Source organism: Carcharhinus amblyrhynchos, chromosome 1 (assembly GCF_965287045.1).
Source record: "Carcharhinus amblyrhynchos chromosome 1, sCarAmb.v2.hapA, whole genome shotgun sequence".
In the NCBI taxonomy this organism is placed as follows: Eukaryota; Metazoa; Chordata; class Chondrichthyes; order Carcharhiniformes; family Carcharhinidae; genus Carcharhinus; species Carcharhinus amblyrhynchos.
Genome location: NC_137324.1, coordinates 181379933 through 181394995, shown reverse-complemented (window position 1 = coordinate 181394995; position 15063 = coordinate 181379933). Strand labels below are relative to the sequence as shown.

The following is a 15063-nucleotide window of genomic DNA, read 5'->3' as shown; positions in this document are numbered from 1 at the left end:
CTCTGCACTCCCTCCAGGGCCAAAATATCCTTGCGCAGGTGCGGCGCCCAAAACTGCACACAGTACTCCAGCTGCGGCCTCACCAATGCCCTATACAGCTGCAGCAAGACCTCCCTACTTTTATATTCAATCCCCCTCGCTATGAAGGCCAGCATCCCATTCGCCTTCCTGACCACCTGCTGCACCTGCAAGCTGGGTTTTTGCGACTCATGCACAAGGACCCCGAGGTCCCTCTGCACCATCGCCTGCTGCAGTTTTTCGCCACGTAAGTAATAGTCCTTCCTACCATTCTTCCTACCAAAGTGGACCACCTCACACTTGCCAACATTAAATTCCATTTGCCATTTCCTGGCCCATTCGCCCAGCCTATCTAGATCCTTCTGCAGACTCTCCACACCCTCCGCACAATTTGCGTTTCCCCCAATCTTGGTGTCATCAGCAAATTTCGACACCCTGCACTCGGTTCCCTCCTCCAGATCATCTATATAAATGGTAAATAGCTGAGGCCCCAGCACCGACCCCTGGGGCACCCCACTAGTCACCAACCGCCAATCCGAATAGCACCCATTGACCCCCACTCTCTGCCTCCTATTTGACAACCAATCCTCTATCCACGCTAACACCCTACCCCCAACTCCATGTCCCCTGACCTTCTGCAATAACCTCTTGTGAGGTACCTTGTCAAACGCCTTCTGAAAATCCAGAAAGACCACATCCACCAGCTCTCCTCTATCCACTGCCCTAGACACATCCTCATAGAACTCCAGTAAATTTGTCAGATACGACTTCCCTTTAATGAAACCGTGTTGCGTCCGCCCTATCAAGCAATTCCCTTCAAGATGCCTCGCAATTTCCTCCTTAATGACGGATTCTAACATTTTACCTACCACAGACGTTAAACTAACCGGGCTATAATTCCCCGCCTTTTGCCTGGCACCCTTCTTAAACAACGGCGTAACATTAGCCGTTTTCCAATCTTCCGGCACTTCCCCGGAATCCAGCGACGTCTGGAAAATAACCACCAAGGCATCCACTATAACCTTATCTATCTTGATAGAATTCAAAAGTTCTAACACATCCTCCACCTTAATATCCACAAACTCAATCTTTTCCATCTGCTGCAAATCCGTAGCAAAATCTCCCAGATCAGCTTCCACCGTGAATACTGAGGCAAAGTACTCGTTGAGCACCTCTGCCATTTCTTCTGGTTCCACACAGACCTTTCCCCCTTCCCCTTTTATAGGTCCTATCCCTTCTCTTCTCATCCTTTTATCTTTCACATATTTATAGAAGGCCTTGGGATTCTCCTTAATCTTACCCGCCAAGGTCTTCTCATGACCCCTTCTGGCTCTCCTAATTTCCCTTTTAAGCTCCTTTCTACAGTCCTTATACTCCTCAAGATCCTTAACCTCTCCTAGTTCCCTGAACCTTTTGTACACCTTCCCTTTCCTCCTGACTAGGTTCAACACAGCCTTCGTGCACCACGGTTCCCGCGACCTACCAAAACCCCCTTGTCTCATCGGAACGTTGTCATGCATAGCTCCAGACAAACATTCCTTGAATATCCGCCACCTTCCTTCGGTACTTTTCCCTAAGAACGCCTCCTTCCAGTTTATTTGTCCAAGTAACTTCCTGACTTCTTCGTATCTTCCCTTACTCCAGACAAACACCTTCCTAGCCTGCCTGATCCTATCTCGTTCCAATGCAATTGTGAAGGAGATAGAATTATGGTCACCATTCCCAAGATGCTCTCCTACCGAGAGATCCATCACCTGCCCTGGTTCATTCGCCAGTACCAGGTCAAGTACAGCCTCTCCCCTCGTTGGCTTATCCACATACTGTGTCAGGAAACCTTCCTGAACACACCTAACAAACTCCTCCCCATCCAAACCCCTTACCCTAGGGATATTCCAGTCGATGTTTGGGAAATTGAAATCTCCCATCACGACAACTCTGTTATTAATACATCTCTCCAGAATCGGTTTCCCTATCTGCACTTCAACTTCCCTGTCACTATTGGGCGGTCTATAGAATACACCCAGCAAAGTTTTCGACCCTTTGCTGTTTGTAACTTCCAGCCACAGAGACTCTGTAGATAGTCCCTATTTAAATGGCATTTGAGTCTGAGAGGGCCGTTGATTATTTGGAACTAAAAGTGATAAGTTAGAAATTGGAATTGTTTCATTTTTTTTACTTTTGTTCAACTGTTGAAAGTTAAGCTGCTTTATTTTGTTGAGTTATATTTACACTGTTATGCATAAAAACTTGTTTTGATAGATCCCTGATTTGTTAATAGAATCACTCCTGCAGTGAAGCGTCCTGTCCCCATGATTATACCAAAATCGAAAAATTACTGGGATCTAGTATGGCTTCATAATGTGGGCGGCATGGTGGCATAGTACCAGGGACCCAGGTTCAATTCCTGGCTTGGGTCACTGTCCGTGTGAAGTTTGTACTTTCTCCCTGTGTCTGTGTGGGTTTCCTCCGGGTGCTGCAGTTTCCTGAAAGATGTGCTGATCAGGTGCATTAACAGGTGCCAGAGTATGGTGACTAGGGGAATTTCACAGTAACATCATTGCAATGTTAATGTAAGCCTTACTTGTGACACAAATAAATAAACTCCAATAACATACCTTGGGGTTCAGGTCCTGATTACTGGTTCATTTGCTGTACTCCTGCATTTAATGGAGGACTGATCAGAAAAACCCACTGGTTTTGCATCTTGTATACTGACAAAGGCTGAAAAGGTATATTCGCAATTAGACCAAGAAGGCTTAGCTATTGTTTTTGGCTGTAAATGGATTCCATCGGCTATCTCCTATGGTCATTCATTCACCAAATGTACCAGCTTCAAGCCGTTGAGTCTTTTCATCAAAATGTATTCCTCCCATGGCCTCAGCGACTATACAGTGTTGGCCCCTACATTCTCAGTTTATTAGTACAATATTGTGTACAGGGCAGGGAAGGACAAAGCAAACACAGGCATGTTAAGTCTCCTCCCTATACTGGGTCTGCCAGTCAAAACATTGTTTCCTTCTGACATAGATTTAAAGTTTATTTATTAGTGTCACAAGTAATGCTTACATTAACACTACAATGAAGTTACTGTGAAATTCCCCAGCTGCCACAGTCTGACATCTGTTCGGGTCAATACACCTAACAAACACATCTTTCAGACTTTGGGAGGAAACCGGAGCACCCAGAGGTAACCCACACTGACACAGGGAGAACAGCAAACTTCACACACACTGACCCAAGCTGGGAATTAAACCCAGGTCCCTGGCACTGTGAATCAGCAGTGCTAACCACTGTGCCATCTGCATTTTCTTATTTGAGAGACTTAGACCTTTTCCAGTTAATGCTGAGCAGATTAAGCAGTGGACAGGCAGAGATCCTATTCTATTTTGAGTCAAGGGATTTCTGATACAGGGATGGATGGCTGACTGTTGTGGGAGATGATGGGTTGAGACCTTGTATGAAGTGCAAAGACTCTATTCTGGGTATGGATGAAAAACATTAATATGTAGATTCTCAGCCACCTTCCAAGCTTTCAGATCCAGTTCAATGGATGCAAGATCTGCTAATGGTTGATGAATGAAAGTGGTATTGCGTAGATCACATTGTAATCACATAAGCTCCTGAAAGACTGTTGTATCATTGAGTTGTTACTTACATTGTATTTCTGTCCTGTTGGGGGAATTGAAATTCAAGGGGAAACGTGGTGTTTGAGTGTTACAGTAGCACCAGTCTACGTATATGTTACTGATGTCTTTGAATAGGTTTGTGCATGTGAAGACCTTGGTGGGGTTTATGGGTCTGCAAGCAAAACCTGTGTACTAGTTGCTCCTGTTCCTTACTGTTTGCTAAGTTTTTGCCATTTGTAAATTTAGTCACTTTATTATGTAAAGCAGATTGTTCTCTTGACAATGCATTTGACTACCTTTACTGTGGGTTTAAGTTACCACATTTGCAAATTTCCTTTTCATACTCTCTCTCTCGTTTTGTCATCCTTTGCTTTTTTTTCCTATATCTTACCTGTTCACCCAAGATCTGTGCACTTTTTTTTGCTCCTTCTTTCCGTTTTATGCAGTCTCTCACCTCTTCAGTCATTCGTAACGTTTTCGGCAAGTGGAACTCTTGCCCCAAAGCATTACAAACCTTTTGTTATTGAACACTTCTCACCGATCTTTTGTGGCTTTACATATTAATAAATTTACCAAGTCTGTTGTGGACAGTCTCTTTCATTGCATTGAAGTCAGCTTTACCTAAAACTAGAATCTTAACTGTTTCATGGTTTTCACCTTTGGACTATTGGCTAAATTTAGTTCTTTCCTCGTTACAGTATCAAATATGGTATATTTTGTTGTTGGTTTTAAGACCTATTGGTACAGAAAATTATCCTGAACACACTGAAGGAAGTTGCTTCCATTTTGTCATGTGCTAGTCTGCATATCCCAATTTATATGAAAGATAAAATGCCCCATTAAAGTCATTGTTTTGACTACATATTTGCTTAACCCTCTGCATTTATATAGTTTGACTGTCTTGGGGTAAAAATCCTGAAACTGCTTTTGTAACAGCACTGTGGGTGTACCAACATCACACGGATTGCCACAAGTGGCTCACTCCCACGTTCTTGAGGAAAACAATGGATGTGCAATAAATGCTGGCCTGTAACACACTCATCCCGTGAATGAATTTTTTTAAAAGAAAGCTATTCTTTGTTATTACCTGGGGGCCAATATACAACTCCCATAAAGTCTTAAATCATTTTCTGTTTATTGATTTTAACCTCTAAAGTCTCTGCCTTCTTAATTTTGTTATATCCTTGTAATTTAAATAATTACATCCTTAACCACCAAGATTACTCCTACCCTATCATTTTTCCTGTTATTCCTATGGAGTTAATAAACTTGTACATTTAGTTACGTGTCTTGATTACCTTACAACCATGTCTCAGGATGACAGCTATGTCAATCATGCCTTCAATTTGACTTTGTGATTATAACCAGGAAGTGAATTGTTTTGGATCAAGCTATTGAAATGTCTAATTCCTTTAAAGGGAATGTTTGAACTTTTCTCTTTCTGTTCCCCCAACCCCTCTTATTTGTCTCTAGGTAATCTCAGCAAAGCAGATAGAGAACTTATTATTGTGGCCACGAGTGCTAATAACCACTGTCCTTACTGTGTCATTGCACATAGTGCCCTACACCGGATATATTCCAAAAATCCAGTTCTAGCAGATCAGGTGAGTAATAATGAAATATTCTGTCAGCAGAAAGACAGAGCTTTGTAATTGACTGTAACTTGGCTCTTTGATTTCATTTGCATTCTGCTTGTTGTGTTTAGGTGGTTGTGAATAGGCAGTTGGCTGACTTGGATGATCGGCAGCATGCCATGTTGGATTTTGCTCTCACAGTGAGCAATGCAGAAAACATCAGTGAGGATCATCTAAGAAAACTGGAGATGCATGGATTTGATCGGGAGGATGCCTGGGACATTGCCTCAATAGCCTCATTCTTTGCAATGTCCAATCGTCTGGCTCACCTTATTGATTTGCGTCCGAATGAAGAATTTTACACATTGGGAAGACTACCCAGGGAGAAGGATAAGAGTGAGGGTTAAGATCATTTAATTTACAAATTCTGTTTCTGATTCAGCCTCCTGTTTATTTGGAAAGTAACATCATTTAAGTTTGAAGTGATAGCTCTGGAACTCTGAACTACTAGTTTATGAAATGCAAAATGAAACTAGAAATAAGGATAAGAGAATGATTTCCCTACAAAGTTGAAACCAAGCAGAAATTAGGAAGTAAAGAAAATTGTAATGAGCATTTATCCAAAAACAGTAAAGGAAGCAGCTGTAATGTGATGGGATTGCACTCCCAATGACTTTGTACCGTTTTATATACCAAGTAAGTAGGTATGGATATCACATGGACATACCTGGCACCCTTGGAAGTTCCAGAACACAATTACATAAGAACGTAAGAAATAGGAGCAGGAGTAGGCCATCTAGCCCTTGAGCCTGCACGCCATTTAATAAGATCATGGCTGATCTGAAGTGGATCAGTTCCACTTTCTCCCCATAACCCTTAATTTCCTTGTCTATCAGAAACCTATCTACCCGTGACTTATATATTCAGCTAGGTAGCCTCCACCACTTCAATGGGCAGAGAATTTTAGAGATTCACCACCCTTTGAGTGAAGAAGTTCCTCCTCAACTTTGCTCTAAACTGCCCCCCCGCCCTTATTTTGAGGTTGTGTCCTTCAGTTCCGCTATCCTTTCTAAGCGGGAAGAATCTCTCTACCTCTACCCTATCTAGCCCCTTCGTTATCTTGTAAGTCTCTATAAGATCCCCCCTCAGCCTTCTAAACTCTAACGAGTACAGACCCAGTCTACTCAATCTCTCTTCATAAGTAAACCCCCTCATCTCTGGTATCAGTTACTGGTGTGATGGAACTATACTCAATTACTTCTGCTGTTGAAATAAATTAACAATTTCCTATTTCCTTTATTAATCTATTTAAGCACATGATTAATGTGCATATTGAACCTGGTTGAGTTTCTGTTAAAATTGGCTCTTAAATTATAAATTTGACTCTTCACTGCTTCTGAAATAGCCTAGCCAGCCATTTAGTTCAAGGGTAATTAAGGATGGTTAAGAAATGCTGGCCTTGCCAGTGACACCCACGTCCCAAGAAACAATAAAAATGAAACATGTTGGGGGTTTTCAAAAATTTGTGATAGACATATGATTTTAATTGTAGCTCTAAGAATGTACAGTAATTTTATTTAACAATGTAAGATTACATTTTTTGTACTCGTTACTTAGCTAGCTAAAGAGAGCCAGTTTTGTTTAAACAGCAGTTTTCACTAATTACCTAGAATGACATGAAAAATGAGAAAATTCAAGTTCTCGGCACCTCCATTATAGGAAAGGGCTTAGAGGCGTGGAAATGATACAATGAAAGTTTACGAGAATGGTGCCCAAAGAGGTTATAATTATGAGAAAAGCTTGAACAATTGGATTTTTTTTTATAAACACTCATAGCATGAGCTGATAGAGGTTTTTAAAATGAAGAATTTTGAGAGGGTAAATAGTATGTGGTGTTTTCAATAGTTAGTGAATCAGTAACAAGTGCAGCGCTATCATAAAAGAATAAATGGGGATGTCAAGATATTTTTCAAAAGGTGAATGTTTTTACTATTGAGGCAGAGATTGTAATGTTTAATTTGGAATTAAAAAGTGAATTAAAAAGAACAAAAATCAGACAGGACAGAAAAATTGGATTAAAGTACATAGCTCCCATAGATAACTCAGGACTGTTTTTGATCTGAATTGGTTGTTTCTATATTGTGATTTTGATGAATTTCATTTAAATTTGAAGAAGTGGATTTGAATGAAATTGTAAAATCATATGAAGTCGCAAGAACAACTGCAGGTTGCACACCAATTTAATTCTCAATTAAAATTTTAAAAAATGTTCAACTTTTAACCAATTCAATTCTAACTATGTCTAGAATACATGAAATTTCTAATCCATGGAATATGAAACCAATCTGTCAAGTTGACCATAAAGTCATTCAAATCATGTTTCACACCTTGTACCTTGAATCCTTTATGGGCTAACAATGGGACGAAAAATACCTTTTGATTAATTCAACAATTTTTCTTTATATAACACTTGTCATGCTTTTGTGTTTGTGTGCAGAATGTTTTCTTCAGTTTAATATCAGTAATTTAAACATAAGCAGGTTAAATCTGGTAGTGACCATCTTTGGATCAATACCTAAGCAACGTAACAGACAAGTCTCTGTACACCTGGCTGCTGGAATATATGTGAATATAGAGCTGAAAAGATTGTATTTTTGCATAATGTAGATTAAAAAGTAGCATAGTAGAGTGTTTAAAATTCCATTCAGTTTCATTTTATTATCCATACAGAAATTCATTTCTGGTACCATGCTTGTTTGCTTAAAGAAATGCATATAAACAAGTACTAACAAAAGAAAAGCCAAAATGCAAGAATTCACATAAACAAGACCATTTCATGCCAGAATGACTTCGACAACTGGTGACTGAAGCACTTGGCACTGAAGTTTCCACATTAGAGCAGAGAAATTTGAGGAATTGTGTCTTCAGATTGCCACAGAAAAGTGCCAAATGACAACCTACAATGCTCCACTGCAGTCAAGAATGTCTTGTTCATTTTGGACTGTGTTCCCATTTAAGACTGAACAGATGGGCAGTAGAAATGAAAGAATGGCAATGATGCAAAGCCAAAGAAGATGACTTTTAATTATTTAAAAGTTATTTCACACAATACAAAATGCAAATTTAAATAGTAAGCACAAGCAAAAATCAATTTTTACTACATTGTTATACAAAAGTACGGGCTGGGGGAAGCAGAATGAACACTAGTTAATGATGGGAGAGGTGACTAAAAGCTTGATTGAAGCGATTGTTTGAAAATGACAGTAGGAAGAGGACATAACTGGCACTATGTCCAGGCTTTGCTATCGACGGTGGGGTGAAGGGAGATGATAATGCACAGTCAACCAGAGTTGGAGATAAAGGATGGGTGCAGCATTAGAAGAAGTTATGAAATATTTTAAAGAGAACATACTGAGTACCCTCTTCCTCTCACTCACTGTATCACAACTTGTCATGTGGAATTGATTCATTGCTGGTTTTCATTATATATGATAAACATCAGCCCAGAATTGGAGATTGAGGATGGCGATTGATTACCTTTGACAATTAGGGAGTATTTTCCTTCAGAAAATTATTTTAGTGGGATAATGCAGGAGGAGGGAGATTGTGTGGTTGTAAAAAAAACAATTGAGTGGCTAAATGTCTGTCATACCTGTACTTTACATGGAAACTACAGATGCTCCAATTTTATCTTTAATAAGCATTTATTTATTACCAAACTGTTGTTTATTATAGCTGTGGAACTGCTTGGGAAACCATTCTGTATTATTAATAATTTTAATAAATAGCTGGTACTGGAGGTATTTGAACTTGGGTTTGATTTCCAGCTGATAATTTTGGAATTGATAACAGCTGGTTAAGTCCTTGTGTCCTTTTTAATCTTTTTAGTGCTAACTTAAATGTTTTTATGTTAAGAACATAAGAAATAGGAGCAGGAGTAGGCCATCCAGCCCTTCGAGCCTGCCCCGCCATTCAATAAGATCATGGCTGATCTGTCGCTGCTCAGTTCCACTTTCCCGCCCTCTCCCCATAACCCTTAATCCCCTCTCCTATCAAAAACCCATCAACCCGCGTCTTAAAAATATTTAGCGAGGCAGCCTCCACCACTTCAACGGGCAGAGAATTCCAGAGATTCACCACCCTTTGAGTGAAGAAGTTCCTCCTCAACTCCGTTCTAAACCGCCCCCCTTTTATCTTGAGGCTGTTCCCCCTAGTCCTATTGTCTTTTTTGAGCGGGAAGAGTCTTTCCACCTCTATCCTATCCATCCCATTCATCATCTTATACGTCTCAATGAGATCTCCTCTCATTCTTCTAAACTCTAACGAGTACAAGCCCAGTTTATTCAGCCTCTCCTCATAGCTCAACCCCCTCAACTCCGGTATCAGCCTAGTAAACCTCCTCTGCACTCCCTCCAAGGCCAAAATATCTTTGCGCAGGTGCGGCGCCCAAAAATGCACACAGTACTCCAGTTGCGGCCTCACCAATGCCCTATACAGCTGCAGCAAGACCTCCCTACTTTTATATTCAATCCCCTTCGCTATGAAGGCCAGCATCCCATTCGCCTTCCTGACCACCTGCTGCACCTGCAAGCTGGGTTTTTGCGACTCATGCACAAGGACCCCAAGGTCCCTCTGCACCGTCGCCTGCTGCAGTTTTTCGCCCCGTAAGTAATAGTCCTTCCTACCATTCTTCCTACCAAAGTGGACCACCTCACACTTGCCAACATTCAATTCCATTTGCCATTTCCTGGCCCATTCGCCCAGCCTATCTAGATCCTTCTGCAGACTCTCCACACCCTCCGCACAATTTGCCATTCCCCCAATCTTGGTGTCATCAGCAAATTTCGACACTCTACACTTGGTTCCCTCCTCCAGATCATCTATATAAATGGTAAAAAGCTGAGGCCCCAGCACCGACCCCTGGGGCACTCCACTAGTCACCATCCGCCAATCCGAGTAGCACCCGTTGACCCCCACTCTCTGCCTCCTATTTGACAACCAATCCTCTATCCACGCTAACACCCTACCCCCAACTCCATGTCCCTCGACCTTCTGCAATAACCTCTTGTGAGGCACTTTGTCAAACGCCTTCTGAAAATCTAGAAAGACCACATCCACCAGGTCCCAGGCACTCTGGTCCCAGCACGGTTCAGACTAACCCCATCCCGCCTGAACAGGTCCCACCTACCCCAATACTGGTGCCAATGCCCCATAAATTCAAACCCATTCCTCCCACACCAATCCCTGAGCCACCCATTCACTTCCTTAATCCTGTCAACCCTACGCCCATCTGCACACGGTTCAGGCAGTAGCCCAGAGATAACCACCTTGTCGGTTCTACTTTTTAATTCCATTCCCAGCTTTTCATACTCCCTCCCCAGATCCTCAGTTCGCATTTTGCCTACGTCGTTGGCACCCACATGAACCACAACGACCGGATTCTCACCCTCCCACTCCAGGTTCCTCTGCAGCCCAGATGCGACATCCCGGACCCGAGCACCAGGCAGACAACACACCCTTCTGTGCACTTTGTCATTGTGACAAAGGACAGTGTCATAGAACATAGAACACTACAGCACAAACAGGCCCTTCGGCCCACGAGTTGCGCCAATCACATCAACACCTACCAACCTACAGACCTATCTATAACCCTCAATCTCATTAAACCCCATATACTCATCCAGAAGTCTTTTAAAAGACCCCAGCGAGTTCGCCTCCACCACCACTGACGGCAGCCGATTCCATTCACTCACCACCCTCTGAGTGAAAAACTTACCCCTAACATCACTTCTGAACCTCCCTCCCCGCACCTTAAATCTGTGTCCTCTCGTAGCAACCATTTCAACCTGGGGAAATAGCCTCTGAGAATCCACCCTATCTATTCCTCTCAACATTTTGTAAACTTCTATCAGGTCGCCTCTCAACCTTCGTCTCTCCAGGGAAAAGAGTCCCAGCTCCCTCAACCTAACTTCATAAGGCATGCCTCCCAGTCCAGGCAACATCCTTGTAAATCTCTGTACCCTCTCAATAGCTTCTACATCTTTCCTATAGTGAGGCGACCAGAACTGCGCACAATACTCTAAATGAGGCCTGACAAGGGTCTTATAAAGTTGCAGCATTACCTCCCGACTCCTAAACTCAATCCTTCGATTAATGAAGGCCAGTACACCATACGCCTTCTTGACCACCTCTTCCACCTGCGAGGCCGATTTAAGAGTCCTGTGGACCCGGACCCCAAGATCCTTCTGCTCTTCAACACTACTCAGACTTCTGCCCTTGATAGTGTACTCGTTCATCCCGTTGGTTCTGCCAAAATGGACGACTACACATTTATCTGCGTTGAAGTCCATCTGCCACTTCTCCGCCCAGTCCTGCATCCTATTTATGTCCTGCTGCAACTTTTGCCATCCTTCCAGACCATCCACAACACGACCAACCTTCGTGTCATCAGCGAACTTACTTACCCATCCCTCCACTTCCTCATCCAGGTCATTTATGAAAATGACAAACAACAAGGGTCCCAGAACAGATCCTTGAGGCACTCCGCTGGTGACTGACCTCCATTCAGAAAAAGCCCCATCCACAACCACTCTCTGCCTTCTGCAGGCAAGCCAGTTCTGGATCCACAAGGCCAAAGGCCCTTGGATCCCATGCCCTCTCACCTTCTCAAGAAGTCTTGCATGGGGGACCTTATCAAACGCCTTGCTGAAGTCCATGTACACTACGTCCACGGCACTTCCTTCGTCAATGTGTTCAGTCACATTATCGAAGAACTCAACTAGGCTTGTAAGGCACGACCTGCCCTTGACAAATCCATGCTGACTATTCCTGATCATGTCAAACCTCTCCAAATGTTCGTAAATCTTGTCCCTCAGAAGCCTCTCCATCAGCTTACCAACCACTGAGGTCAGACTCACCGGTCGGTAATTTCCCGGGCTATCTCTGTTCCCTTTCTTGAAAATAGGAACTACATCCGCAATCCTCCAATCCTCCGGAACCTCTCCTGTCTCCATTGATGACGCAAAGATCATCGCCAGGGGCTCCGCAATCTCTTCCCTCGCCTCCCACAGTATCCTGGGGTACATCCCATCTGGTCCCGGTGACTTATCTACCTTGATGGAATTCAAAAGTTCCAACACATCCTCCTCCTTAATATTCACGTACTCAATCCTTTCCATCTGCTGGAAATCCATAACAAAATCTCCCAGATCGGCTTCCACTGTGAATACTGAGGCGAAGTACTCGTTAAGCACCTCTGCCATTTCTTCTGGTTCCACACAAACCTTTCCCCCCTCACCTTTTATAGGTCCTATCCCTTCTCTTCTTATCCTTTTACCTTTCACATATTTATAGAAGGCCTTGGGATTCTCCTTAATCTTACCCGCCAAGGTCTTCTCATGACCCCTTCTGGCTCTCCTAATTTCCCTTTTAAGTTCCTTCCTACAGTCCTTATACTCAAGATCTTTAACCTCTCCTAATTCCCTGAACCTCTTGTACACCTTCCTTTTCCTCCTGACTAGGTTCAACACAGCCTTTGTGCACCACGGTTCCCTCGACCTACCGAAACCCCCTTGTCTCATTGGAACGTTGTCATTCAGAGCTCCAGACACACATTCCTTGAATATCTGCCACCTTCCTTCAGTACTTTTCCCTAAGAACGCCTCCTTCCAGTTTATTTGTCCAAGTAACTTCCTGACTTCTTCGTATCTCCCCTTACCCCAGACAAACACCTTCCTAGCCTGCCTGATCCTATCTCGTTCCAACGCAATTGTGAAGGAGATAGAATTATGGTCACCATTTCCAAGATGCTCTCCTACCGAAAGATCCATCACCTGCCCTGGTTCATTCGCCAGTACCAGGTCAAGTACAGCCTCTCCCCTCGTAGGCTTATCCACATACTGTGTCAGGAAACCTTCCTGAACACACCTAACAAACTCCTCCCCATCCAAACCCCTTACCCTAGGGATATTCCAGTCGATGTTTGGGAAATTGAAGTCTCCCATCACGACAACTCTGTTGTTAAAACATCTCTCCAGAATCTGTTTTCCTATTTGCACTTCAACTTCCCTGTCACTATTGGGCGGCCTATAGAATACACCCAGCAAAGTTTTCGACCCTTTGCTGTTTGTAACTTCCACCCACAGAGATTCTGTAGACAGTCCCTCCACGACATCCTCTTTCTCTGCAGCCATGACACTGTCCCTGATCAACAGTGCCACTCCACCACCCCTTCTGCCACCCTCCCTGTCCTTCCTGAAGCACCTGAAGCCTGGCACCTGAAGTACCCAGTCCTGTCCCTGAGACATCCAAGTCTCCGTAATGGCCACCACATCACAATCCCAAACAGTAATCCACGCCCTAAGCTCATCTACCTTATTCACTACACTCCTTGCATTAAAATATATACACTTCAGCCCCTCAGTCTGGGCATTTCCCATCTCCACCGCCTGTCTAACCTTCCTCCCATACTGCCTGCGGTCCTCCCCTACCTGGGAGCGAACCTCCTCCGTCCCAGTTTCCCCATCACAGTTCCCTCCCCCCATCCTTTCTAGTTTAAAGTCCCCCCGGTAGCCTTAGCCAGTCTTCCCGCCAAGATATTAGTCCCCCTGGGATTTAAGTGCCACCCGTCCTTACTATACAGGTCCCACCTACCCCTAAAGAGGTCCCAGTGATCTAGGAACCGAAATCCCTGCCCTCCACACCAGTCCCTCAGCCACGCATTCACCCTCCACCTCATTTCATTTTTCCCCTCATTCTCCCGTGGCACAGGCAGCAATCCTGAGATTACTACCTTCGCTTTTCTCTTCCTCAGCTGCCTACCCAGTTCCCTATAGTCCCTTTTCACGAGTGCCTCCCTCTTCTTACCTACGTCAGTAGTACCTATATGTACTACAACCTCTGGTTCCTCTCCCTCCCCTTTCAGGATGTCTGGGACCCGCCCAGAGACATCCTGGATCCCAGCCCCAGGGAGACAAACCACCATCCGCGACTCCCTTCTACGTCCACAAAAACGCCTGTCTGCGCCCCTCACTGTGGAGTCCCCTATTAACACTACCTTTCTGCTTCCCCTTTTGATTTTTTGGCTCACTGGCTCAGCTCCAGAGACCTGGCCACTGTTTCCTCCCTCAGATGAGCTGCCCCCCCAGTAGTACGCAGTCCGGAGTACTTATTTTGAAGGGGGACATCCACCGGAGTGCTCTCCATCACCCGTGTTTTCCCCTTCCTAGTAGTTACCCAAGTGCCCTCATCCCGTTGCCCTGGTGTGACTACCTGCTGGTAGCTCCTATCTATAACCTCCTCACTCTCCCGAACGAGCCGAAGGTCCTCGAGCTGCATTTGCAGCTCCTTAACCTGGTTTCGTAGGGCCTTCAGCTCCACACACCGAGCACAGGTGTGGATGTCTGGCAGGCCAGGAGCCTCCAAGACCTCCCACATGTTGCATTGGCAACAACATACAGGTCTCACACTCATACTTACCCCTTATAGTAACCCAGAGGAAAAAGTAAAAAAAAAATACTTACAACTTACCTTATCTCTTGGCCCTGTGAGCCAAAGCCCTTACAGCACACACAAAAACAAAAGCAGTCTTACCTGCTCTCAGACAGATCCTCTCTCTTTTTTTTTAGGTTAGGGGAGGGGGGAGGGCTGGGATACTCTACCAGTGTAGAGTATTGGGAATCCCCTCCGGTCTAATTTATAGTAGGGTGAAAAAAAAACGTGACCCGAGTGCCCTCGCAACTACTTCCGGGGTCAAACCAGGGTCAAACTTAAAACAATCAAAAAAAACCCCACTAAACTCACTAAACAAAGTTAGTTTTTAAAAGAAAAGAAAAAGTCGCTGAACT

General features: G+C 43.9%; 1 protein-coding gene across 2 annotated transcripts in view; it reads left to right on the top strand.

The window, feature by feature from the left end:
• Window positions 1–9017, top strand: part of LOC145348252 (uncharacterized) — a 40003-nt gene extending 30986 nt beyond the window's left edge. For both annotated transcript variants that reach the window (XM_080196457.1, XM_080196465.1), the window contains exons 4-5: window positions 5118–5248; window positions 5350–9017. In XM_080196457.1, coding sequence (XP_080052583.1) covers window positions 5118–5248; window positions 5350–5625 — 407 coding nt within the window. In that variant the 3' untranslated portion in view covers window positions 5626–9017. The remainder of the gene's footprint in view (window positions 1–5117; window positions 5249–5349) is intronic.
• The last annotated feature ends 6046 nt before the right edge of the window (window positions 9018–15063 follow it).